The sequence below is a fragment of the Marmota monax genome, unplaced genomic scaffold (assembly GCF_021218885.2).
Source record: "Marmota monax isolate L192 unplaced genomic scaffold, Marmota_monax_Labrador192_F-V1.1 WCK01_AAM20220418_F8-fsc00196, whole genome shotgun sequence".
In the NCBI taxonomy this organism is placed as follows: domain Eukaryota; kingdom Metazoa; phylum Chordata; class Mammalia; order Rodentia; family Sciuridae; genus Marmota; species Marmota monax.
In genome coordinates, this window is record NW_026694390.1 from 841,045 (window position 1) to 868,588 (window position 27,544).

Sequence of the window (27,544 nt, forward strand, 5' to 3'; positions counted from 1 at the left end):
CTTATTAATATTATAGACTCATGCCTGTAATCCCAGCAACTCAGGAGGCTAAGACAGGAGGATCAAAAGTTGAAGGCCAGCCGTAGCAAGTTAATAAGACCTGTCTCAAAATAAAAATTTAAAAAGGGCTGGGCATGCAGCTCCATGTTAGAGTACCTCTGCACTAAAAAGGAAAAGCCATGTACATGTTACACACCCACATAGGCAAAAGGTTTCAAAAAGCATAAAGAAGAAATCTATCACCTATAAACCACTTTATGTATAGATATTGTTATATTTTAGTGTATTTTCTTTCTGAATCTCTATTGAAATGACTATATGGATTTTTAAAAAATAGACTATTTTTAAAATATATTTTAGTTGTCAATGCACCTTTTATTTTATTTATTTATATGTGGTGCTGAGAATCGAACCCAGTGCTTCACCCATGCTAGGCAAGTGCTCTACCAATGATCCACAACTCCAGCCCTTTGAAATGACTATATGGATTTATATTTAATTTTTTGAGATAGGATTGTGCAATATTTGCAATTTTTTTCACTTTAATCTATTTTAGTAGCTTGTAAAAATAATAGACAAAATATATAAAAATAATTTTAGTTTTTCAAAAGTTCAAAGAAAGCCTAAGATAAAGTATCAAAGAAATTCCATTAATATCACTTTCCTACATTGTTTCTTAGTCCTGCTTTCCTAACACTGCCATGTTAACTATCTTCTCCCATCCCCACCCTTTGTCCTGGAGAGCACTTTAACCCAGGGGCACTTTGCCACTGAGCCATATCCCCAACCCTTTTTATTTTTTATTTTGAGACAGGGTTTCATCAAGTTTCCTAAGCTGACCTTGACTCAAGAACCTCCTACCTCAGCCTCCTCAGTCAGCGGGATTACTGGTGTGTGCCACCATACCCAGCTAACAATTTCTTTTGATTTTGTCCACATATTATTAATGCCCATCTAAAAATATATATTTTTGAGAATTTTTTTTAATATTTATTTTTTTTTAGTTTTCGGCAGACACAACATCTTTATTTGTGTGTGGTGCTGAGGATCGAACCCAGGCCGCATGCATGCTAGGCAAGCACACTATCGCTTGAGCCACATCCCCAGCCCCTAAAAATATTTTTGTTATATACTTCCTATATAGATCAGAGCTTTTTCCCAAGTGAACTGGAGTTTTAGTTTATAGATACTAATGAAGTTTATTAATTTATTTTTAAAACAGCTCATTATATGTTGGACTGGGGGTACATAGTTTTGCCTAGTATGCATGAGGCCCTGATTTTGATTCCCAGTACCACAAAAACAATAACAACAAAAACTATTAAAATTACTTTTGCTGGGCGCAGTGGCGCATGCACGCTTATAATCCCAGTGTCTCAGGAGGCTAAGACAGGAGGATCATGAGTTCAAAGCCAGCCTCATCAATGATGAGGTGTAAGCAACTGAGTGAGACCCTGTTTCTAAATAAAATACAAAATAGAGCTGGGGAGGTGGCTTAGGGGTTGAGTGCCTCCCCAGTACCCAAAAAAAAAAAAACTTTTATAAAAGATAACTATGTTTAACTGAGTGCTGTGGAGCACACCAGTAATCTCAGCAATTTGAGAATGAGCAGGAAGGTTGCAAATTGGAGGCCAGCTTCAGCAACTTAGCAAGACCCTGTCTCAAAATAATAAATAAGTTTGAGGATGTAGTTCAGTGGTAAAATTCCCTTAGGTTCCAACTCATATTCACAGACTTGTACAGTTACTATCACAATCAATTTTAAAACATTTTCATAAAAATATTTTAGATCATTTAGAAGATTACCCCAAAAAGAAACCCCATACTCTTTAACTATTACTTTCTGCCCTTCCACCCCTAACTAGTCTACTTTCTGTGTATAGATTTCTTTTTTCTAAACTTTAATATGAATAGAATCAGAGCATGTGGTCTCTTGTGACTGACTTATATGTTTTCAAGGTTCATCTTGTAGCTTGGATCAGTACTCATTCCTTTTTATGGTCAAAAAATATTCCCAATGGTCTGGGGGTGTAACTTTGCTGGAGTGCTTGTCTAGCATGCACAAGTTCCTGGGTTTAATCCTTAGCACCACCATCAAAAAAAAAAATTCCTCTGTGAAGGAATTTTAAGACTAATCACCTCTTAGACCAGTCATCTACTACAACAAAATATCATAACCAGGAGGGCTTATAAACAAAAGAAATTTATGTCTTATACTGGAAAAATGAAGGCACTGTCTAGTGAGTTTCCATTTTCTGGTTCACATGTGACACTTTCTTACTGTATTTTCACATGGTGGAAGGGGTAGGCAGCTGTCTAGGGCTTCTTTTAAAAGTCACTAATCCTGGGCTGGGGATATAGCTCAGTTGGTAGAGTGCTTGCCTCACATGCACAAGGCCCTGGATTCAGTCCCCAGCACCACCAAAAAAAAAAAAAAAGTCACTAATCATGAGTCCTACCACACTGGTTGCTGGGTTTTGATATAGGAAAATTGGGGAGGGTGGTTTACAAAAATGCAGACCATAGCACCACAGTATTTTCATTCATCATTTGATTGATAATTGGGTTTTTCCACTTTGGGCTGTTAATAATGTTGCAGTGAATTAGTATGCAAGTTTTTGTGTGAATGTATATTTTTAGTTTTCTTGAGTATATACTTAGAAGTAGAAATTGTTGGGCCATATGGGAACTATTGAAGACCTGCTAGACTGTTTTCAAAATGTACCATTTTAATTTCCAACAGTAATGTATGAATATCCCAATTTATCCATAACCTTACCAATACTTGTTAGCATCTTTTCAATTTTAGCCATTCTAAGGGGTATGAGATAGTATTTCATTGTGTTGTTTTTTTAAAAAAATATCTTTTTAGTTGTCAATGGACCTTTATTTTTTTATTTGTTCATATGCAGTGCTGAGAATTAAACCCAGTGCCTCACACATTGTAGGCAAGGGCTCTATCACCAAGCTACAACTCCAGCCCTCATTGTGGTTTTGATTTGCATTTTCCTAATGACTGAAATGATGTCGAGTATCTTTTTTTTTTTTTTTTTTAATAATTTATTTTGGAATGTAACATGAGTTGCCCCTTTCTTTTCTTTTTCTTTTTCTTTCTTTCTTTCTTTTTTTTTTTTTTTTTGGTATGAGGATTGAACTCAGGGGCCCTCAACCACTGAGCCACATTCCCAGCCCTATTTTGTATTTTATTCAGAGACAGGGTTTCAGGGAGTTGCTTAGCACCTCACTGTTGCTGAGGCTAGCTTTGAACTCCGTGCGTGATCCTCCTGTCTAGCCTCCCAAGCCACTGAGATTACAGGCATGCCCTACCATCCCTGGCAATGTTGAGTATCTTTATGTATGTTCTTGTTAGCCATTTATAAATCTGCAAAGATGTCTTTGCTTATTTTTAAACTAGATTGTTTGTCTTTGGTGTTGAGTTGTAAGAATTCTTTATATTCTGGATACTTGATCCTTGTCAGACATGATTTGTAAATATTTTCTCCAATTTTTTAAGTTTGTTTTTTATTTTCTGGAGAGTGTCTTTAGATGCATAAAAGTTTTTCATTTTGATAAAGAGATGTTTTTTACTTTTTTCCTTTGTTGCTTATGCTTTTGGTGTCAAATCTAAGATAACATGGCCTAATCCATGTTCATGAAGATTTACATCATTGTTTTCTTTAACGGGGCTGGGGATGTAGTTCAGCGGCAAAGTACTTGCTTAACGTGTGAGGCACTGGGTTCAATTCAGCACCACATAAAAATAAATAAATGCATTCTACAACTGTCTATCTACAACTAAAAAAAAAATTTTTTATTAATTTAAAATTTCAGGGCTCAGGTTGTGGCTCAGTGGTAGAGCACTCGCCTAGCTTGTGTGAGGCCCTGGGTTTGATCCTTAGCACCACATAAAGAAATAAATAAAGGTTTTGTGTCCATCTACTACTAAAAAATATTTTTTAAAAAAATTTAAATTTCAACCAGGCATAGTGGCACACATCTTTAATTCCAGCTACTCAGGAGGCCAGGGCAGGAGAATTGCAAATTCAAGGTCCCGTCTGGGCAACTTAGTGAGACCCTGTCTCAGAACAAAAAATAGAATGGACTGGAAGTGCAGCTTGGTGGTAGAGAACGCTTGGTGAGCCCTAGCACCACAAAAATAAAAAATGTGGAAAAAAAATTTCAAAATTTTAATTCTTATACTTAGATCTTAATGTGTGTGTTTTGAGTTAAATTTTGTGCATAGTTTAGGTTTAGGGGTTCAATTTCTTTTGCAGTGGCTAAGTAGTTAAACCAGCCCCATCTGCTTAAAGAGTATTTTTTCCCCCACTGAATTGTAAAACTAGGAGAATGTCTGAAATTAGCCAAACCACACAGTTTAAAACTGGCTATCAAGTTTAGAGAATATATGGCGTTCCAAGGCCTTACTCCCCATTCTGATACCAACTGCAAGTTCAAAGTATATCAAAAATCATCCTGGGGTTTGATAATTCACTAGAACTCATGTAAGTTGTTACACTCGTGGTTACAGTTTATTAAAGGGAACTGATACAAATTAAAATCAGCTAAAGAGACACAAAGGGCAGAGTCTCAAAGGGATCCAAATGTAAAACTTGCATACTCCTCTCTTATGGAATCAGGATGCATTACCATCCTGGCACAGGTGTTTTGCAATATACCTGAAGTTTTGTCAACTAGTTGTGGTCTGGAATGTTGAGGATTTTTTGGGGGGGTGGTGTGGGGGGCTTCATTACATAGGCATAATTGATTTAATTACTTATATGGTTGAACTCAGTCTCCAATTGACTAATAACCAAGTTACTCAAAGGCCCCACCCTAAGTCACATGGTTTTTCTTTCTGGCGTGGCCAGTCTTCACCCCAAGACTATTGGGTGAGGCAGTTCTAACTACAACCCACAAACAAAAAGGTACTTCTATGAGATATGGCATAGATTACCGCCCAAGATAGCAGACATTTCATTGGGTATGGCCAAATTTTTTACTACTATGGGATAGCCCCCTTTTCAAGGGCAGAATTGAGATGAGAATGAGTTTTTTAAAATACCTTCATTTTGCACATAAGGAATCTGAGGCTTATAAATTGAGTGCCTTTTCTGAATGATGAAGCTAGGGTGCAGACCGATGCCAGAGTCCTACAGTCAGATGCCACTCATCAGAACTGCTCCATTGCACAACCCCAGGGGATCTCTACACTGTGTTGTTCCCTGTTAATGGCTTTTCTTGGGATTGTACAGTGATGCACCTTGTTATCCCAGCTCCCTTGAATAATATATACCATCTGACTAAAAGCATTATACTTGCTGCATTGATATAGCTTTCAGACAAGTTCTCTGTGTTTTGTTGTTGTTATTGTTGTTTGTTTGTTTTTGTGTTGTTTTTTAACCAGGTTTGAAAATATACTACTCAGATCACCTTTGTGTAATGATCACCCTGTTTTAAAACACCCAATGGTTGCCTCATCTCTTCTGGGTTGATGTGAACATCATTGAAACACTTGCTGTTCTGTTTTCCTTCTCAGGCTGCTGTACAAGACAGGCTGAATGAGCAAGAGGGTGTACCGAGTGTTTTCAACCCACCTCCATCCCGACCCCTACAGGTTAATACTGCTGACCACAGGATCTACAGCTATGTTGTCTCAAGACCACAACCAAGGGCAAGTTACTTTGTAGTTGGCATTTCCCCCTTTATGATTTTATAAATTCATTCCCTTGATTCTTTTGATCTCTGTTTGGTAGGAGTGAAAGAAATATTCAGAATGTGAACATGTTAGCTAGACCTGGGCCCTTGGTAGATTTAGTGAGATATAATTTTATTTGATTTTTAAATTAATTAATTAACATAGAAACTATCTTTTTTGTTGTTGTTGTTGTTCTTTGCCAGTTATTTGGAGTGTTTTCTGTGCCTTGTTTTGAATATCTGAATGGGTTCATTTACATGTGTAAAATTATTTACTGCACATTTAATAGATCACCCACTTTTAAATTAGAATCTCTTGACCAAGTTCTTTGTTGCTTCAGTTAATTTCAGCTACTTTTGAGAAAGTGTTTGGAATCCATTGAAGTCCTCTACCACATCTCCAAAGTTAATATTGAAGGGTTAATAAGCAAAGAGGAGTTTCACTTAAGTTTGACAGGCATTTAAGAGCTCTAGTAACCTGGTATTTTTCTTTTGGGCGTCTAGAGGTGGATTCCCATTTCAAATTTTAATTTCTCAACAGTTAGGGAAGTCATATATATACACACATACATACATACATATATATATTATATTTATTTATTGATAATGAACTCCATAGAACTTCTTGGAATTTCTCTTTCTTGAGATTACATCCACTTCTTACGTATACATTCAGAATCCTAAGAAAGCATCCCCTTTAACCTTGGAGCCATAGACTTTACTCTGTCATCATACTTTTGTGGAGTACTTGATAATTTTAAATATGATTTTGGTTTTTGGTACTAGAGATTAAACCCAGGGGTGCTTTACCACCGAGCCAAATCCCCCGTCCTTATTTTTTACTTAAGTTGCCCAGGCTGGCCTTGAACTTGGGATCCTCCTTCCTCAGCTGGGATTACAGGTGTGTGCCACTGTACCCAGCGGAATACTTGATGTTTTAAAATTAGAGTTTAGGCAGGAGGATCATGAGTTCAAGGCCAGTCTGGGCAACATAGCAGAACTCTGTCTAAATAGATAAATACAGTCAGTACTGTTTAAGTAGAGTAGTTCATCTTTATCCTTGAAGGATACATTTCAAGACCTCTAGTAGATGTCTAAAACTACCAATGGTACCAAACCTTGAACATCTTTTTTGTGGGGGGAGCTCCTGGGGATTGAACCCAGGGGTACTCTACCACTGAGCTACACATAGTCCTTTACTTTTATTTTGAGACAGGGTCTCGCTAAATTTCTGAAACTAGCCTCAAACTTGATGATCCTCTTGCCTTAGCCTCCCGGGTTGTTGTCTTTTCCATTTTACCTAAGCACCTATCACATACTATGGATGTAACTTTCTCTTTTTTCTTCTTCTTCTTCTTTTTTTTTTTTTTTGGTGGTACTGGGGATTAGACTTGGGGCCTCACACATGCTAGGCAACTGCTTTACTCCTTGCAGCAGTAAATTTTGCAGTTTGTGGTACAACAGCAAAACTAGCATGGATTTTTTTTTTTCCTTCACAATTTCATGAATAAAAATTTGTTCTTACCATATATCTTAGCAACCTCAGCATAGAATATTTTTCTCTTTCTTACTTATGCCTTTTCACTTAAAGGAAACACCTTCTAATTTTTTTTTTTACATATCCAGATTGGCAACATCACTACTCATTTGCTTTGGGTCTATTATCAAGTAAAGTAGGGGCTACTTTAACACAAGCACTGCATTACCTTGACAGTTAATCTGATGACTAAGATGGCCACTCATTGATTAATGGGTTGATATAATACACAGTACACTCAACAAAAGGGCAATTCATATCCTGGGTGGGATGGAGTAGGGTGGAGTGAGATTTTTATCACAATAAGAATAGCATGCACTTTAAAACTTATGAATTCTTTATTTCTGAATTTTCCATTTAATATCTTCAAGTCTTGGTTGACTATATAGGTAACTGAAACTGCAAAAAGTAGAACTGTGGATAAAGAGGAGGGCAGCTACCATACTTGTTTTAAGATATCCTGAGGTAGAAGAGTATAGATTCCTAAAGAATTATATAACTCATAGAGTAGTTCTGTGTATGCCCAGTGTTTCTCTATCTTGCTTTAGGCTTGACTAGGTGTTTGGGACCCTAATGTCAACTGTGGGGCTCCAGAGTTCCCTGGCTGTTTCAGGTTAGCACAATATGATATCTGAGCAGTGCTTTGTAAACTACAGAGCCCTGTATGTTTACTAGTTAATAATAACAATAGTAATAATCACATTAATAGTTGGTATTAATACTAAGCCTATCAGCTGTATGAGGATTTGTTATTGTGGTAGTATACTTATCATTTACATACAAATGTCCAAGTAGATCTTTCTATATCTACATACTATATTTTGATATATATATATATCTAGAAAGAAAAGAATGAATATTATTATTTGGAGAGGCAAACTTATGGTTGAATTTGATAGCCAGTGGAAGCAGCTGCAGGAAAAGTGTTAAAGGAGATTTAAGACAAAGTCAGGGGGCTGGGGATGTGGCTCAAGCGGTAGCGCGCTCTCCTGGCATGCGTGCGGCCCGGGTTCGATCCTCAGCACCACATACAAAACAAAGATGTTGTGTCCGCCGAAAACTAAAAAATAAATATTAAAAATTAAAAAAAAAAAATAAAAGACAAAGTCAGGTTAAAAAAAAAGGAAAAACAATAGTATTAAATGGAATGAGATCAAAGGCCGTAGCATTTGAGAAGGACAAAGTTTAAAAAAAAAAAAAGTAAGGTAGCCCAGCATGTGGCATGTACCTGTAATGCCAGCTACTTGGAGGGCTGAGGCAGGAGGATCACAAGTTTAAGACCAGCCTGGGGTCTCATTAAGTTTAATGACACTGACTCAAAAAGAAAATTTAAAAAGAGCTGGGGATGCAGCTCTTTTTAAATAGTGCTTGCCTAGCATGCACAAGGCCTTGGCATTAATCCCTAGTACCCTGTACATGCGTGCATGCCCCCCAAACCCCCTGCCACAGACACACACACACACACACAAACACACAAGGAGAAGGTGATGAGGAAGAGGGGAAGAGGAGTATCATAGTGGGGGAAATCACATATGAAAGGATAAAAAAGTGCAAAAATTTAAATTAGCTATTTTGTAAGTTATTAGAGATTGGAAGAATAGTCTCTAACTTTGTTTTTGGAATTTCAGGGGCTGCTTGGATGGGGTTATTACTTGATAATGCTTCCATTCCGGTTTACCTATTATACAATACTTGATATATTTAGGTATGTACCTCTATATTTATGTATTAATAACAACAGTGTAGACCTTGGGACTGAAGCTTAGATGAGCATAAATTTTATGCTTTTATCAATTTTGACTTGCCAGTTTGTTATCAGATTGAATATTCTTCCTGAACTTTTACTATAGTTTAAAATATTTTAAATTGTTCAAGCATAGTTGCAGATGTTATATAATGGAATTGTTTTAAGTTAGTCTTGTCTGTTTGCAAGAATCAATCTGCCTACATTTATTGGTCACCCCTTTCTCCCTCCACCATGTTTGTCACTTCTACATTTCCTAGTTAATCCCCACATCCTTTACTTTCTAACCACCATTATCTCCTAACTTCACACTCCTTGGAACTTTTATCCTAAACTACTTCTCCATCTGACTACTCATAATCTCAACAAATTCTCTTGTCTGAGGTCACCTACTTTGCCCTGGATTCCTCCTACGATAGTGGCATCTCTCTAGACACTCTGTCATGTACATTTCCCTCTACCCTGACAATCTCTAGGATGCTGACACTGGATCCCTTTTGCATATATACCCACTTGCTTTATAACTTCACCTTCTAGCTTCCTTCATGTTACAATCAAAGAGCTCATTGTTGGAGGCTACAGAGGGTCCAAGGTTAGGAAATGCTGAGTGGAGCCTGACTTTCAGATTTGGTGTATCTGTCTAGAGCTACACCTAAGCTATATGGGAAATGAACATGTTTTGGGTATTCAGTCCAGCAGGTGGAGCTAGAAATGTGACCTGTGCCTTGCATACAGTATAACCTTTACCTTCCTCCAAATATGGGGTTGGCTTTGCTCTGCTCTAAGGAGCAGAAGCTGGAAGTGATGGGCTAGAAGTTAGGACCTAGCAGCTACAGAAATTTAAGGATCAGATAATACCTTGGCCTCTTGGTGTTTTATGAGACTGTCTGCTTAATGGCTTCCTTGCTTTAGCAAAGTTCTTAATGGCCACTAATTACCTGCTTGGTACTTTTTTCATCCTTGTAGGAATGGGCACATTTAAAACCTTTAAAATCATAATGAAGACTCTGTCCTAAATTGTGTTGGCTGTAGGAATGTGTTGTGATGAGAAATAAAAAAGTTAAAATCTTTATCCATTTCTCAAATTTTGAATGCTTAAAAAGATAACCCTAAAGTATTTCAGAGAAAGTAGACAATATCAATTTTATGCAAGATTTCTAATGACTCTCTTACATACACAACTTATTACATTTTGTGTTTCTTATTTTCTGTGGAATGTTTGTGTCAATGAATTTGGTTTGATTACTCAGAAAAATATCTGGTCTAATTATATACACATGGGGGATTTGTTGAGGGGTGAAGGAATTGGCTTAGAATTTGATAAAGAAGATGTCATAGTTTAGTCACCTTTTCTGTGCTGAAAGTTGAAGTAAATGACTATTGTTTGCTTTCTTTGGGAAAATATGCATGGCATGTGTTACTAATTTTAATGCAGCTGTATCATCCAGGCAACTTGTTTATGTAGCACATTGGCCCCTGTCCCATTGCCTTCTATGGAAGCTTGAAGCATAAAGAAATGGTGCTATACAAATAGAATGGGCTCTTTAGGAATAGATGTGTGTTATCATCAGGTAATGCATCCTTAACTTTACAGTAGCTACCCATACTACAAATCTGTCAGTATGTCGTGGATTATTTTAAAAAATCTTCCTTCATGGACACATCAACCATAAATTATCAAACCAATTTACTTGCCCCTTTGAAGAGCAAGTAAATCACAAAAAGTTCAGGATTGAAGTCTCAGTCCATAATTTGAATTGCTTTGGAGTTTGAACAAAAACCCAAAATACCAGGAGAACAGAAACGAGAGAGAGGGGCAAATAGGACAAATAGAAAGAGGTGTCTGTTCTAGATTAGCACTGTCTAGTAGAACTTTCTGTGATGATGGAATCATTCTATCTCTGCACTGTTCAGTATCTCTGCATTGTTCAGTATGGAAGCTACTGACCACATGGCTGTGAAGCACTTGAAATGTGGCATGTCTGACTGAGGCATTGAATTTTTAATTGTTTTGATTTAATAACATTTAAATTTAGAATAGCCATAGTGGCTAATGGTCAGTGCTACTCTATTAAACAGTGTCTGGGAGCATGGCCTGACCCCTAGTCTTTTTTACCATAGTATCTTCCTTTTCCACCCCTTCTGCAGAAAGCACTCCAGTCATTTGTTTAGGCCAATGTTGGTATTTATAATCCTAGTAGTTTGCATTCTTCTTGAACAGGCCATGGAACAACACTTGCAGCTTGATGGCTTTTGAGCCAGATTCTACTCCCAGGTTTGATGATCCACTTAGACCATTCACCTCCCCTTGCTGCCATGCCTCTGGCTCTGTTGTAGGAAACTGTACAAATGGGCCCACTCCATATGCACTACAGTAACCTGGATTCATGTGATTATTTATTCCTTCTTCCCCAGGTTTGCTCTTCGTTTTATACGGCCTGACCCTCGCAGCCGGGTCACTGACCCCGTTGGGGACATTGTTTCATTTATGCACTCTTTTGAAGAGAAATATGGGAGGGCACACCCTGTCTTCTACCAGGGAACGTACAGCCAGGTCAGTGCCACAAACCATGTAGATACCAACTTACTGATGTGATTCTGTCCTCAAAGGAAAGCATAGCCCAGCACTGATCATGTTTTTTACTCTAAAATCTTAAATAGCTCTTCACTGCTTACAGGGAAAGAAAACAACAACCACAACAACAACAACAAAAAAAAAAACTATACCTTTTAGCTGGGCCCTCTTTGATCTAATTCCAATGTTCTTTTGAGGTCTTTTTGCATAACTTATTTCCCTATATCCTACGTTCCAGCCAAACCCTTCCCTCAACACACTCTATACTTTCCTACCTCTGTGCCTTTGCTTTTGCTATTCCCTCCACATGGAATGCCTTCCTCACATTTTGGCTAATTGAAATCTTGCCCATCTTCAACCAGCTCATGTCATTCCCCTTTCTAACCATTCTAATTATTGTGTTCTGTTCTGCCCTACCTTGTAGTCTAAAATATTAATTTCTCCTTTTGTTCTCCCCCTGCCCCTTTTTAAATTTATAGCATTTTCCACTTCCTCCTTATAATTATTTGAGTTCATGTCTTATATCCTTTACCAGACTGTACATGGCTTGAATGCAAAGGCTAAATCTTTTTTGACCCCTTACAGAATAAGTTTTAGACTCAGGGTAGCTCATCTCATTTATCCTAAGCCACTTAGACCTCTGACTATCACCTCCTAGGGAAGGAAAACTTTGGAGTTTTCTGGGTGTTTGGCATTTCTGTAGTTGGTAAGAGAAAAAGAGAATTAAGACTGTGGATATTGGCAAAAGGGTAGTTTTATTCTGCAGCCTTTAGAATTCCTGAATCTATCTAGAGAAAGAGAAAACTGCTTATCCTTGCTTCTGCTTTGATTTTCCCACATCTGCTTTTTCTCACAGTTATTCTCCTTGCTGGCTGCTACCACTGCAACCAACCAGCAGCAAACATCTACTAATGGCATTAAGGCCCTGTGCTGAATGCTGGAGACACAGGGATGAAAAAGATGTGCACCTCTCATGTACCCTCTTTCCTGTGATCCTAGGGGTAGACCACCATTGGCCATTCAGAAAATAATTAAAGTAAATGGTGCTCAGAAGTAAACACATGCAAAAGTATAAACAAGACTCTTGGACACTAGCCTTAACTTTGAGAATCTTTTAAATCCTGTGCTCCTTAGAATGACTTTGAGTCCCATAATCCTTCATTCCTGCTTGTTATGCGGCCTATGATCAGGGTCATCTTCGCAGGTTTTTTTTTTTTTTTTTTAATTTCAAGGATGTTATAGCTGTGAAGTGACAGTTCTCACCTCCCTTTTCACCTGGTCAGATTCTCCTGTTTTTTCTTTAGACTGTGGGAACAGCTGGCTTTTCTGTGATTTGTAGGGAACCTTTGTATGTCAGCTTGTCTACTCTCATGTGCTTGATACAATTTAAATCCTAACAACTCTAAAACCTTTTTATTAAAGCTTATTAGTATGGACTTCTTATGGGGAGAAAAATACCAGGGGTGCAAAGGTAGGAGCCCAGGATCTTTTTAGGTTTCTTGCTCACATTTTTTCCTTATTTTTCTTTTTTTCTTATGTTTGTAGTGTATATGTTAGGACCCTTAGCCTCAGTAAAAGGTCAGGGCACTGTTTTTATAATAATTAGTGATCTTCTTTTTCTCATAGGCACTTAATGATGCCAAGCGGGAGCTTCGCTTTCTTTTGGTTTATCTTCATGGAGATGACCACCAGGACTCTGATGAGTTCTGTCGGTAAGTTAATTAATTGTTTTCTTTCTCTTTTCTGACCTTTCTGCTGACAGTTTATAGTCAACAAGTTGTTCTTACTTCTTTTCATCTTTTTCCACAGCAATACTCTCTGTGCACCTGAAGTTATTTCACTAATAAATACGAGAATGCTGTTCTGGGCATGTTCTACAAACAAGCCTGAGGGATACAGGGGTAGGTTGTGTTTCTTTTGTCTTATTGAGATTATTGGGGTATCTTTGCCAAGGTCTTGAAAGACACACCATGTCATTTGTAACATGACTGTTCTGTGGTAGACACTGTACTAGTTGTGGTTTTTATATTGTTATTTAATCTTCTTAGCAGTCATGAGAGGATTGTATTACCTCTACTTTGTGGCTTAGGAAACGGTCTCAGAGAGTTTAAGCCACAGGCTTGAGATCACATAGTTAATAAGTTTTGGAGCAAGATCATGTCTGACAGACTTTCATTCTTTACAGTTAACCATTGCCAGAGACTTTTATTTTTAAAAATGAGCCTTAGCTAGTAATTTGCACTTTAATCTCAATGGGTATTTTTATTGAAGAATTTATTCTCCTCATCAGCAATTTTAACAGAGCTTCTTGCAGAGTGAGTTAGCTGTTTGAGTACCCTGAGTGCTGATATGGACTTAGGAAGCTCAGGTCTTTGCTGACAATAACTCTTAATTGGAGATAAATATTTTTAGAAGTCATTAGAAGATACGAAGACATCCAGTGAAGAAAAAGGCATTGTTCTGTAGCTCCTTGTCTCCAGCAGCCCTGAGTGTGTGATAGCATGTCAGGCATTATGCTGATCTTAATAACCAAAGATGCAGCAGGTGTTTTCCTTGCATCCTGGAATCTGAATCTTTTTACTCCCTAATTATGTCTTAAACATCTGATATGTTCCTGCAGCATACATTTTGCCATTCTAACATGGCTTTGTGAGGCTGGTAGTGGAGATGAAGAGAAAAAACTAAGGATACTTTTTATAGAGATTTATAAAATCCCTTCTTATAAGGAAAATGGAACTCCATTATGGTCAAATTTTGGTTATTTGGAGACCATCTTTCTTTCTCCTTTGGAGCAGAACAGCCTTTTTAGACCAAGGGAAAGTAATAAGGAAGGAAATTAAGCAAGAAAAAGAAAAGATAGAAGATGATGTTGGGAATCATCGCCAGTAGCATCAGGCTAGGTGAGACTTGTAAACTTGTCCCCTTTTAGGCTTGACCCCTAGGGTGAACTATGCTAAACAGTAGAAAGATTTTTTTTAGATTCTTTTCCTACCATAAGGAAGATATTGTCTTTGAAGTCTGCAATATACTAACCACACCCCTGGAAAGCCTGTCCTATTCTAATTAAGCACCTAGGTGTGGGGATTCAAAAATATAACATAGAGAGCTGGGTGCGGTGGCATAAATCTGTAATCCCAGCAGCTCAGAGGCTGAGGTAGGAGGATCACAAGTTCAAAGCCAGCCTCAGCAAAAGTGAGGCCCTAAGCAACTCAGTGAGACCCTGTCTCAAAATACAAAAATAGGGCTGGGGATGTGGCTCAGTGGTCAACTACCCCAGAGTTCCATCCTGGTAACCCCCCTCTCCCCCACACCCTTAAAGAGAAAAGATTAAGAATCTAGGAAGGGAGCTGGGCACGGTTGTGATCCCAGTGCCTTGGGAGGCTGAGGCAGGAGGACCTCAAATTCAAAGCCAGCCTCAGCAAAAGTGAGGTGCTAAGCAACTCAGTGAGATCCTGTCTCTAAATACAAAATAATAGGACTGGGGAAGTGGCTCAGTAGTTAAGTGCCCCTGAGTTCAATCCCTGAGGTTAAAAAAAAAAAAAGACAAACAAAAAATGTCTAGGAAGGGAAAAGAGAAGCAGAGATGAATGTTATTTCCCATTTATCTCAACGGGATTAAAGCAGTTTTCTCTCTCCCTTTATGGAAAATTTGAGAGTTGATTCGTTTTATCCCCAAGTTCTGCCCTTAATCTCTTGGGTGTTTCTTTCAGTCTCACAGGCTTTACGAGAGAATACCTATCCATTCCTGGCCATGATTATGTTGAAGGATCGGAGAATGACTGTGGTGGGACGGTTAGAGGGCCTTATTCAACCCGATGACCTCATTAACCAGCTAACATTTATTATGGATGCAAACCAGACATACCTGGTGTCAGAACGCTTAGAAAGGTATGAGAGACTTTCTGAAAGGAAGAGATCGGTTTGTGTATCTGGAGGGCTGACATGGAACTCCACAAACCCTTTTTCCCTTCTCTTAAGCAATTTTAATAGTCCTCCCTAATTGGGGTCAAGATGTTTGCATGTTTTGACCTGAATTACTCTACATCATTTCATCTGTTCTTAGAGGTATAAATCAAAATATAGGGCTTTATCCTCAGGAATGAGTATTGTGAGCCGGACATGGTGGTACTTACTTGTAATCCCAGCAATTCAGGAGGCTGAGGCAGGATTGCAAGTTTGAGGCCAGCCTGGGCAACTTAGACCCTGATAAAATAAACTGAAAAGTTCTGGGAATGTAGTTCAGTGGTACCGTGTCCCTGGATACAGTCCCCATTACTGGAAGGAAAAAAAAAAGGGAAGAAAGTATAAAATAAGAATATGTATTTATTCAACCATTTTGATTGGCTAAATATTTGTGCTATGTGAAAAAATAGGAAATACACCAAATTGTTATGATATTTTATGTTTTTAGTGGAATTCATTTTTGGTCATGGGGGTGGTTTGATAAGGGTTGTTATTGTGGTTAGTAGAATTCTGAATAACGTTTCTACCTTTTTCAAATCTTTTATGATGTATGTATGAGTCAAGTGCTGTGTATACAATAGTGCAGAAATTTAGAAGGGTATTTATAAAATACAGTATTGATGATCATTTCAAAATAATAATAATAATGTTATGATAAAGGATAAGCTTTTATTTTAAAAGTTAAAAATTGAGAGGGAAGCTTGTAATTTCTTTTCCTGCCAACTTACACTGAGGAAAGAGATGGCTCTTTCAGATTCTGCCATTCTCTGCTTTTAAAATCCTTCAGAAGATCAACATTTTCACCCTGTTCCAAATTTTCAACATAAAAATTCACAGAGGTCTGGGGATATGGTCAGTACTGCATGAAACCCTGGGTTTAATTCTGAATGCCACACACAAAAAGAGGGGCGGGGGGTGGGGGTAATGAAAACGCAGAGCTATGTGAAATTGCTGTTTTCCTTTTTATACTTTTGATCTGTTCATAGGGAAGAAAGGAACCAGACCCAGGTGCTGAGACAACAGCAGGATGAGGCCTATTTGGCCTCTCTCAGGGCTGACCAGGAGAAAGAAAGGAAGAAAAGGGAGGAACGGGAGCGGAAGCGGCGGAAGGAGGAGGAGGTGCAACAGCAGAAGCTGGCAGAAGAGAGAAGGCGACAGGTGATGGAGCATGCCTCTGTTCTCTGTGATTCCCAAACTACTGAGATTGCTTAAGTGTGAAAGGAACCTGGTGTTGACACACACCAGCAATTCCAGCTACTTGGGAAGCTGAAGCAGAAGGATCTTAAGTTCAAGGCCAGCCTGGAGAACTTAGAGAAATTAAAAAAAAAAAAAAAAAGTGGAAAAAAAATGTGAAAAAGAAAACATGAGGGAGGGGGGATAGTAGAGGATAGGAAAGGCAGCAGAATACAACAGACACTAGTATGGCAATATGTAAATCAATGGATGTGTAACTGATGTGATTCTGCAATCTGTATACGGGGTAAAAATGGGAGTTCATAACCCACTTGAATCAAAGTGTGAAATATGATATATCAAGAACTATGTAATGTTTTGAACAACCAACAATAAAAAATTAAAAAAATAAAATAAAGGTCCATCAACAAAAAAAAAAGAAAAGAAAACATGAAAGGAAAAATTATGTGGTAATTATGGGTGATTTATAATTTTTTGACCTTATTCATTCTTAGTACTAGTGTAAGCTGATAACACGTTTCAGTAATGTACTTGTTATAGCCAGGGTCTTTTAGCCATTACCCTTTTCCTCAAATAGTCTAATACCTGAACATGATCAGTAAATAACATATGTGATGCAATAGTTGTTTCTTGTCTCTTTCCAGGGGTTTTTCTGAGTAATTAGTTGTTAGTTTTTCTTCTGAGTGCATAATAAACCTACATGATCCTGTTTCTGTAGTTGAGCTGTATTCACCTTTGCTTTTGTCTCTACAGAACTTACAGGAGGAAAAGGAAAGGAAGTTGGAGTGCCTGCCTCCTGAGCCTTCCCCAGATGACCCTGAAAGTGTCAAGATAATTTTCAAATTACCCAATGATTCTCGAGTAGAGAGACGATTCCACTTTTCACAGTCTCTAACAGTAAGCATCACTTAAGTGGGTTGAAGTGTTTCTGACATCTGGGTCATAGGTATAGAAGCTTTTATAGCCTTCATTCCTTATTTGTTTTTGTTCTGTTTTGTTTTGTTTGTTTCTGTATTTTGCAGTGCTGGGGATTGAACCCAGGGCTTTGTGCATGCTAGGCAAGCACTCTACCATTGAGCCCCTACATAGCCTTCTGAGAGTGTTATTAGTATATCTTCAGCTCTGATGAACAGGGAAGGAAACAAGAGAACGGGTGTGACATCAGAAAACACCAGGAAGAGTACAATAACTATTGAAGGTTTCTTCTTTTCTGGCTATCAGCTTTTTTTCTGGCTATCAGCACTTTTTTTTTTTTTTTTTAATATCTTTAAAAATCAAACCCAGTGTCTCACGCTTTCGAGACAAGCACTCTACTACTGAGCTACAACCCCAGCCTGAGCTCAAAGCATTTTTTCAAAAGGTTTTCTTTCATTATAATGTTTGAACTCTGCTAAACAAAAAAAAGAAGAAGGCCATGTTCTTCCATGTCTTTGAGGTTCTTCCAGGTTCTCTTTTGACATTGACTTCAGAACTCCTGGTTGTTTAAAGAAAGCTTTGTCTTCAGTGACCTAAGAATCACTGAATTACATATCTGAATATATATAAGTAGTTCAGGTGCCTTTATCTCTCCCTTTATGCCCTTCTTATCATATAAGAAGCCCCACTTCCTGAGGCTCCTTTTTTATTTGGAATCCATATTTGTTATTGTCATTTCCATAGGTAAGTAATTAAAAGCAGAGACTCTTATTAGAGTCTCACAGAATGAGAACCAAACTGTCATACTATCAGAGTTACTAGATATATTTCTTTAGTTGCGATACATATCTAGCCTAAATTTCTTCTTTGGTAAAATTGGTATAGTAATATTATTAAGTTGCTTGCTCAAGTTACATGTTTTACATGGACATGTGGATTTTAGCTTGTATTACTAAGTTTCACAGTTTGTACGTCTGAGCTCTATGGAATTTCTAGCCCCAAAGCTCAGATAAAACTGTATATAAAATAACCACAATTTACTCTTCTGAGAGTTTTAGAGGAAAAAAATCTATTAAAATTGTGGAACATGGGCTGTGCTTGTAGCTCAGTGGTAGAGCACTTGCCTAGCACATGTGAGGCACTGGGTTCAATCCTCAGCACCACATAAAAGTAAATAAATAAAATAAAGGTATTGTGTCTGTATACAACTAAAATTATTATTATTTTTTAAATTGTGGAATGTGGGCTGGGGATATAGGTCAGTTGGTTGAGTGCTTCCCTCGCATGCACAAGGTCCGGGGTTCAATCTCCAGCACTCCCCACCCCCGCCCCCCAAAAAAATTGTAGAACAGAATAAGAATAGGCCTGTGATTAAAGAGGAACCATTTATTTCTTTTTTCCATATTTTTTTAATTGCTGCATTATATTTGTACATAGTGGTGGAATTTGTTGTTACATATTCATACATGCACATAATATAATTTAGCCAATATCAGTCTTCAGTATTTCCCTTGGGAGCTCTTTTCAACTAAAGACTTGTAAATAGGTTTCTCCCTAAAAGATGTTTCTTAAAAAAGACCATCCTGCTGGGCCCGGTGTGCACATCTATAATCCCTGTGACTTGGGAGGCTGAGTAAAGCCGGAGAATCATAGGTTTGAAGCCAGCCTCAGCAACTTAGCAAAGCCCTAAGCAGTTAATATTGAGATTCTGTCCCAAAATAAAAAAATAATAGGATATAATTTAGTGGTAAAACATCCTGGGTTCAATCCTCAGTACCAAAAAAAAAAAAAAAGAACATCATAACCAGCTGAGGCTGAAAGAAATGTTTGGTTTTAAATTGGGCTTGCAAAGGGAGAAAGAAAGTATAAAGGAGGAGAAGTGCAGTGCTGATTCTGGCCTGGAATTTAACATTCACAGACATAACAACATATAACCAGATAATGATTTAGAATGTTTCAGTGCTCTTTAGATCTTGTGTCATTTTCCTATCAGCTCGGATCTCCACATATAATATCAGAGAATGACACATTTGCACATGATGCTCAGCTCTTGATAGTGGTAAAATGCTAAAATGAAAAAGGATAAAATCTCTAAATTCCATGAGTGGGCAGAAAAGTGGCATCTGGCTTTCTCTTAAATGTGTATAAAAGGGGCTGAGGATGTGGCTCAAGCGGTAGTGCGCTCGCCTGGCATGCGTGCGACCTGGGTTCGATCCTCAGCACCACATACAAACAAAGATGTTATTTCTGCCGAAAACTAAAAAATAAATAAATATTAAATGTGTATAAAAGAGATCCAGTTTATACTCAGCCACGCACTCATCTTTCTGTCCATTATAAACTAAAAGGGACATAATGTGGTGACATGTTTATTGGTGGTGTCAGCTCTTTTCATTGGTAAGTGAAAACATGCCAGTTTTATAAGAATATTGGATAGTCTCAAGCAATAATTGATATACAAAGTATTATTTCAGGGTTGGGGATGTGGCTCACTGGTAGAGCATTCGCCTAGCATGCATGGGGCCCTGGGTTCTGTCCCCAGCACCAGGAAAAATATATATATATATATATATATTATTTTACCCTCAGATGAAACCTGTTTTGGGTTCATACCAAGAATACTTGATGTAAATCTAACTGATGCATCTTAAGAAAATGAGAGTTAGTATTAATGGAGATTGCAAAGAATCAGGAAATGCTTGAAGTTGATGGACTAAAATATGACAAGTTTATAAAGTCATTAGATAAGGGAGAAATAGATTTAATCCATAAATTCTAAAAATGTAGCTTCTTAAAATTCTCTGAAGAATTGAAGACAAAGGAGAGAAAGACTGCTTCATGCAGAAGGGAAAAAGCCAAGAAAATTCATTGTTCTGAGAGGTAGAACAAAAAGAAAATATATTCTTTTTTTTTTTAATATTTATTTTTTAGTTGTAGTTGGACACAACACCTTTATTTCACTTGTTTATTTTGGTATGTGGTGCTGAGGATCGAACCCAGGGTCTTACACGTGCGAGGCGAGTGCTCCACCGCTGAGCCACAACCCAAGCCCTGCCCCGAGAAAATATATTCTTACAAAACAAAAGGAAGAATAATTTGAATGGTGTGTTCCTCATTTTGAGGGTTGACCTGAAACAAAGTAACGCAATTCACAACACAGAGTCTTTGATAGAAATAGAAGCATGATGGAGATGACCTGTTCTTAATGTGGGCATTAAGAGATAGGGAGAAATAACCATGGCCTATATACAAGCAGATTGTTCACACTTTAAGTTTTAGCAATCTAAGTTCTGCTAACTGCCCACTTTGCACTAAATGTTTTTAAGTCTTTTTTAAAAAATATTTTATAGTTGTCAGTGGATTTTTTTATTTGATTAATTCATTTATATGCAGTGCCAAGGATCAAACCCAGGGCCTCACATATGCCAGGCAAGTGCTCTACCATTGAGCCACAACTTCAGTCCCCCGGCCCTTTTTAAATTTTATTTTTGAGGCAGGGTCTCAATAAGTTGCCCCAGTTGGCCTCTAACTTTCTACCCTCTTGCCTCAGATTCTTTAAGAATATCAAATCTTTTTCTTATTTATTTATTTATTTATTTATTGGTGGGCATAGTACCTTTTATTTATTTTATGTGGTGCTTAGGATCAAATCCAGTGCCTCACATGTGCTAGGCAAACACTCTACCACTTAGCCACAACCCCAGCCCAAATGTCAAATCTTGATCAGGTTAAAGAGTGTGTTTACATGAATGGCAACTCAAATCTGAGTCCAGATAGCTCAGGTTGGTGTCTAAAAATCTGAACATAATAAGAATATACATAGAGAGTCATAGATTTACAGATTTAAAGTTTTGGTTTTATACACACATGTACTAGATGTGGGAGTTTGTATATATGTTTATCCATACATACATAGGCATATTCTCCATAGTGAGTGCCTAGAAACAGCACCTCCCATTCAAAATGAGCATACCCAGCACCAAGATCTTGGCTTTTGAATACCATTGTCCATTAAGAAAACAGGCTGGAGATGACGTTCTGTTGTAGAGCACTTGCCTAGCATGCATGAGGTCCTGGACTCACTCAATCTCTAGCACCACAAAGAAGAAGAACCAGATCTCTCTGGAGGACATGCCTGATTCCAGGACTTGGACAAGGAATATAAAAGATTATCCTAGAACATCTTGACCCTGAAAGCAAGGAATTGTTCAGAAATTGATGACATGTTAGATACTGAAGGCAGCCATTCGTGGTGACTGTATCTGGAGTAGTTTGAACATTAAAATAATGATTGTAACATTATAACCTATTGAGTAAAATAGGAAGACAGAAATTTGTATTGCTACAAATAAATGTAAATGTTTAAGGAACAGAATATCTACATAGTTTCAGAATGTTTGATAGAAATAGACATATATCCTATCCCCAAAATATATCCTAACTGAAGAAAAAGCATAACTTCAGTGGAGAGACCTGGCAGACACCAACTGAAACAGATAATCAAAATGAACATCATAGATAATGGAACAAATTAAAAATGTGCTCCAATCGAATAGGGTACATTGAATAGAGTGCAGCATCATTTCTGAAATACTCCTATCAAGGATGCACAACCTGAATTTGATTATAAATAAATATCAGACAAACTGAAAGACATTCTGAAAAATATTTGACTATACTTTATATACAAATTGAATGATTTCTTCTGAACTAAAGGAGACTTGAGTCATGACAAATGTAACAGTTCTAAACTAGATAATTTTTGCTAGAAAAGACAATTGGCAAAACTTAAGTGGGGCCCAAGTAATGTAATATAGTCCAACCCTCCCTATCTGTGAGTTTTGCATCTATGGATTCAAACAACACAGATCAAAAATTTTAATGTCATTATTTATTCTGTAAACAAAACAGAAGATAAACGACATAGCATTTCCATTGTTAGATATGATAAGCAATCCAGAAATGAGTTACTGTTATTCATTTTATATAAGGGACTTGAGCATCTGGGGATTTTGGTATCCACAGTGGGGTCCTGGAACCAATCTCCCATGAATACTGAGGGATATATTGTATTATGGTAATAATATGTCAATTAGATTTCCTGATTTTTTTTATACCTTTATTTTATTTGTCTATATTTATGTGGTGCCGGGGATCGAACTCAATGCCTCATGCATGCTAGGCAAGCACTCTGCCCACTGAGCCACAACCCCGGCCCCTAGATTTCCTGATTTTGAAGCCAGTGTTGTCATCATGTAGAAGGTTGTCCTGTTTGTAAAACATACATACCTTCAAGTATTTTGGGGTGATGAGACATCAGGTTGGCAGCTCACTCAGACCTGGTTCAAAGAAAAAAAAAATTCTATATCCTACACATCCTGATTTTTTGTAACTTTGTGATTATTTTAAAGTGTTTTTTTTTTTTTTAACAGATGAATCAATTCAGAGTAGGACTAATATTGATCTTAGGTGATTTCTTTTTAAAGGACTACCCCACATATTTGTTCTGGTAAATGGGAACACCTGAAAATTCCAGTGTAATATGACTGCTTCATGTCCCATAATCATCTTAGGAAGAGTTGGGTGACATTTGACTTTATAGTGGTGCATGCATCTCTTTTTCTCACTGTCATTCTTTTTCTATATGACTTCTGCAGGTAATCCACGACTTCTTATTCTCCTTGAAGGAAAGCCCCGAAAAGTTTCAGATTGAAGCCAATTTTCCCAGGCGGGTACTGCCCTGTGTTCCTTCAGAGGAATGGCCCACCCCTCCTACACTGCAGGAGGCGGGACTCAGCCATACAGAAGTTCTCTTTGTTCAGGACCTAACAGACGAATGACACTTTTTCTTCCTCTCCCCCTCCTACCCTAATCCCTAAAAGAAATGGAGAAAAAAAAAGAGAAATTCATATTATTATTATTATAATACAATATTTTTTTTAAAAGACTGCTGCATCCTAAGGAAGGATCAGAAACCATGCTGCCTGCAAGAGTCACAACCTGTGTGTGTGCACGAGGTTAGCAGTGAACGTACCCACTTGGCAAACTCACCCTTCCCTATGGCCTCCGTACCATGCATCTTCCAAGTGAATGGAGACTCTTCACCTCCAACCCGTCCATTGTCCCAACTGGGGAAGGGGACATTCCCACTAGTTTCCATTCATTCTTGCTTTTATGGAAAATAAAAGTGAAAAACCTCTATCAACCAGCTACAGCAGCATCTCCTGAGGACTTGCTTCTTCCACCTCTGGAGAAGAGAGGGAAGAGAAAGCACAGAACAGAGATGTTCCTTGAACTGCCACAGTTTATGTATAACTTTGTTTCTCTTGCTTTGTAATGACCAAAGGATTGAGGCTGACATAGGTGTATTTCTTTTCCTTAACATTGTTTGATAAAGAACCAATTCTTAAACATGAGTTTATGCCCTGGGCTCCTTTAGCCCATAATAGTGTAATAAAGGTGCCCCGGGCTGGTTTGTGCTTATTTCTGCTATTGCCCCTCTCATGTTCCCAGAGAGGTCCTATTTTGGTCCAACTCTTGCCGTCCTTTCTTACCACCTAACCACCCCACTTGGAGGAATAGAGGAATCTGTAGCCCTACAAAGGCCATATATGTACAGATTACACCCATGTGTGTGGTGAACGTTCACCTTTACATACAACTGCAGCTTTGCCTTGGATCTGTACCAGGTGGTGGTGAAGGGTCCGAACCAAAGGATAGCAGCTCTTCATTCCTCTTCTGACATTGCATGCTGCTTCTCCCAGCTTTTCTGAATTGCCAAGCGTGGTGCCTTCCCAAGGACTGACATGGCCTGCTGTGGAGCCAGCAGAACCACATGAGAGTGCCCTGCCTGTCAGTGGAAGTGTGTTTTAAGGATGGAACCAGAGGAGAGGTCCTGAAGAGAAACAAGACTGGACTCCCAGCCTTTGTAAGCTGTTGAAAGGCACAGATCACTTTCTGATGTAGCTACCAGCTGGAGGCGGTCCTATCCTCTCCCTCTATTGCTGTATTGAAGTAATAGTTTCCCCCACCCAGCCTCTGGATGTCTTGTCTGTGGTTGAGTTTATGATATTGGGTACATGGGTCAGGCCATGTATTAACATGCTATTGTTCAATAGCTTGATGGGTGCAGGCTTATACATGGAAGCCTTCAGAAGTCCTGTGGTTGCTAGCATGCTGTGAAGGGCAGGGCTTCAGGTCAAGTTTAAAGTACGACTTGATTGATATGTCGTCTCCAAAGGCTTTCTCTGTTGATTAACTAAAACATAAGGACCACTTTCTTTACTAGTAGTAATAGGCTTACTGTTCTCTGCAGCCCTCTGCAGGTTTGTTGAGGTAAACACATGGGACTGAGGGAGGTACCTCATCCATAATACCTGGGTAGTGTGAGAATTTTCCAGTGGCCTTGATACAGGAATCTAGAACACCATCTGTAAGGAAAGTAGTTCTGTTCCTACCTATCTATCATTCTTCCACTTGGTTTCCTGCTGTCCTAGAGCCAGATGGGTGGAAAACTACCCCCTCACAAATTCCCAAAATGTGTCTGGAGTGGACATCAGATGAATGATGTTCTCCACTCAACCTTGGATGAAGTGTGCTCATTGACAACCATGCAAAGAGGAATTTCTCCACTCAGAGCCTCCCTCTCTGTTTGCAATTCACAGCTATTTCCCTGGCAGCACATGGGAGGGTGTGAAGGACCTTCATTAGGCTGGGTGTACAATGTAAGTATTTTGCCCACATCTCCTTGGGGAAGTTATTTTTTTCTCCCCTTAATAACTCAGTCTCATTCTAAAATGTGCACTTTATGCCTCTTGCCTTTCTTTGGTAGCTGTTTAGTAAAGGAGGTCAGATGCCAGAATATTAAGACAAGGTCCCTCTATCAATACAACTCTTGGGATAGCCTGCCAATTTACTGTAGGTTTCAAGAAGCTTCAGCAGAAGCACCTGCCCGTATCTAGTCCCTTTTAGACCCTGTGCCTGCCTCCTTGCTGCCCCTACTACTGCCGCCTGGATGCCATTTCCTTTCCTTGTAGGTGAAATATGGGCTGCACATTTTGTCACTTAATGCCTGTACAATCTGTTACTCCCAAGGACCTCTGGGAGCTTGATGGGACCTGCAAGGGAGAAAAGGCTGAGGTGCTGGTAAGCTACAAGCATTTGCTCATTTCCATATCACTTCTGGGATATTTCAAATGGCAAGTCATCAACTGAAGAAAACACTTGTTTGAAGTTTTGTTCTGCACTCTCAAAACTGAAGTTGTAGATACAGCTGAATAACCATGGAACACGATCAAGCAAAGACACCTATTGGGGTCATTGAATTTTTGCAGCCTCGGTGGGATCCTTCTGGTCTTTTCTTCCACTTGTGCAGAATTTCCTGCAGCAAATATTTCTCCTTGCTTGCCTCTACCATGAGATTTGGAGAAGGAATGGCAGAAGGAGACTATTTCTTTAAAAAAAATTAAAAAGAACCTGGAATCAACTAAGCAGTCACTATGAAAATTGTTAACCGTGCCAAGGCCAAGGAAAGAGTTTCAGAAAATGAAGAGTGGTAACTCCCAGAAAACAAAGTCAGGGGGGTATTATCACCTGGTGCTTGAACAAGGAGCTCCACCTTACAACTGGTGTTTTTTTTTTGTTTGTTTGTTTTTTGTTTTTTAGGATTTGTAAGGAACGCAGCAATGGGAAATCCATCCACAAAGGATGCAGTGCCCCAACTTGTACTGCAGCAGAATAGTTACGCGATAATTTCCTGAAGAAATCTAGTGTACTTTAAATTTTTTTCATAAAGGTTTACATTGTATTGTAGGTTAACATTAAATGTTTTATAACAAAAATTTCACAACTGGCTATGGGTCTTTCTGTCCAGTAGAGGTGTGACATCTTTTTCTATGTGTGAGGGAAAGGATGAAAAACATTTTGGAGTAAATGGGACATCACATTGTCAAGAAGCCAGTGCAGCACACCTGGGATCCCGGCGGCTTGGCTAAGGCAAGAGAATCACAAGTTCAAGGCTAGCCTCAGCAACTTGGCAAAACTCTGTGTCAGCATAAAAATAAAAAGGGCTGGGGTTGTAGCTCAGTAGTAAGGTACCCCTGGGATCAATCCCCATTAACAATTTTTTAAAAAATCAGAAATAAAGAGTTAAAATAGATCTATATTGTATCCCTGTGAGAAATAGCAATTTAGGCAATATGGTAGTGTAAAAAGCAGGCAGATCTGGTATCAAATTTTCGTTTTCATTTATCAGCTTTGACCTCGGGTGAGTTCTTAGCTCCCATAAGCTTTAGTTTCCTCGGTCATAAATGAAACTTGCCATCTTCTTCAGGATGGATTTGAAGAACAAATTAGCCAAAAATGGTGAGGCACACTGGTAATCCCAGCCTCTCAGGAGGCTGAGGCAGGAGGATTGCAGGTTCAAAGCCAGCCTCAGCAACTTAGACCCTGTCTTCAGAAATAAAAAGGGCTGGGTGTAGCTTGGTGGTAAAGTGCCCCTGGATTCAATCTTCAGTAACCCCTCGCCTCCAAAAAAAGAACAAATCAATGTGAAGCACCTTACATACTTTAGATGCCATCATTTGTTCCCCCTTTCCTGTAAGGATATATTTTGAAGGAATATTTTCTTGCAGAAATAACATTTCAGGGCTGGGGTTGTGGCTCAGTGGTAGAGTGCTTGTCTAGCATGTGTGAGGCACTGGGTTTGATTCTCAGCACCATATATAAATAAATGTCCAGTGACAACTAAAAAATATTTTTTTAAAAAAACTCCCTTTCATACTGAGTTTATTCAATTTTTTTTTCCCTTTTTCTTTTGGTGAGGAGTGGTAACTCTCACTGGGGATTTAACTAGGGCCTCACCCATGCTATGCTAAGCAAGTTCTCTACCACTGAACTACATCCCCAGCCCTTTTCTATGTTT

General features: G+C 38.5%; 1 protein-coding gene across 3 annotated transcripts in view; it reads left to right on the forward strand.

Annotated features, from left to right (window-relative positions):
* Positions 1 to 24,105, forward strand: part of Faf2 (Fas associated factor family member 2) — a 59,791-nt gene extending 35,686 nt beyond the window's left edge. For 2 of the 3 annotated variants that reach the window (XM_046468014.2, XM_046468015.2), the window contains exons 3-11: positions 5,537 to 5,671; positions 8,860 to 8,936; positions 11,391 to 11,529; positions 13,177 to 13,262; positions 13,360 to 13,451; positions 15,261 to 15,438; positions 16,500 to 16,671; positions 17,461 to 17,604; positions 23,280 to 24,105. In XM_046468014.2, coding sequence (XP_046323970.1) covers positions 5,537 to 5,671; positions 8,860 to 8,936; positions 11,391 to 11,529; positions 13,177 to 13,262; positions 13,360 to 13,451; positions 15,261 to 15,438; positions 16,500 to 16,671; positions 17,461 to 17,604; positions 23,280 to 23,462 — 1,206 coding nt within the window. In that variant the 3' untranslated portion in view covers positions 23,463 to 24,105. The remainder of the gene's footprint in view (positions 1 to 5,536; positions 5,672 to 8,859; positions 8,937 to 11,390; positions 11,530 to 13,176; positions 13,263 to 13,359; positions 13,452 to 15,260; positions 15,439 to 16,499; positions 16,672 to 17,460; positions 17,605 to 23,279) is intronic. The other variant, XM_046468016.2, reaches the window with a different exon arrangement.
* The last annotated feature ends 3,439 nt before the right edge of the window (positions 24,106 to 27,544 follow it).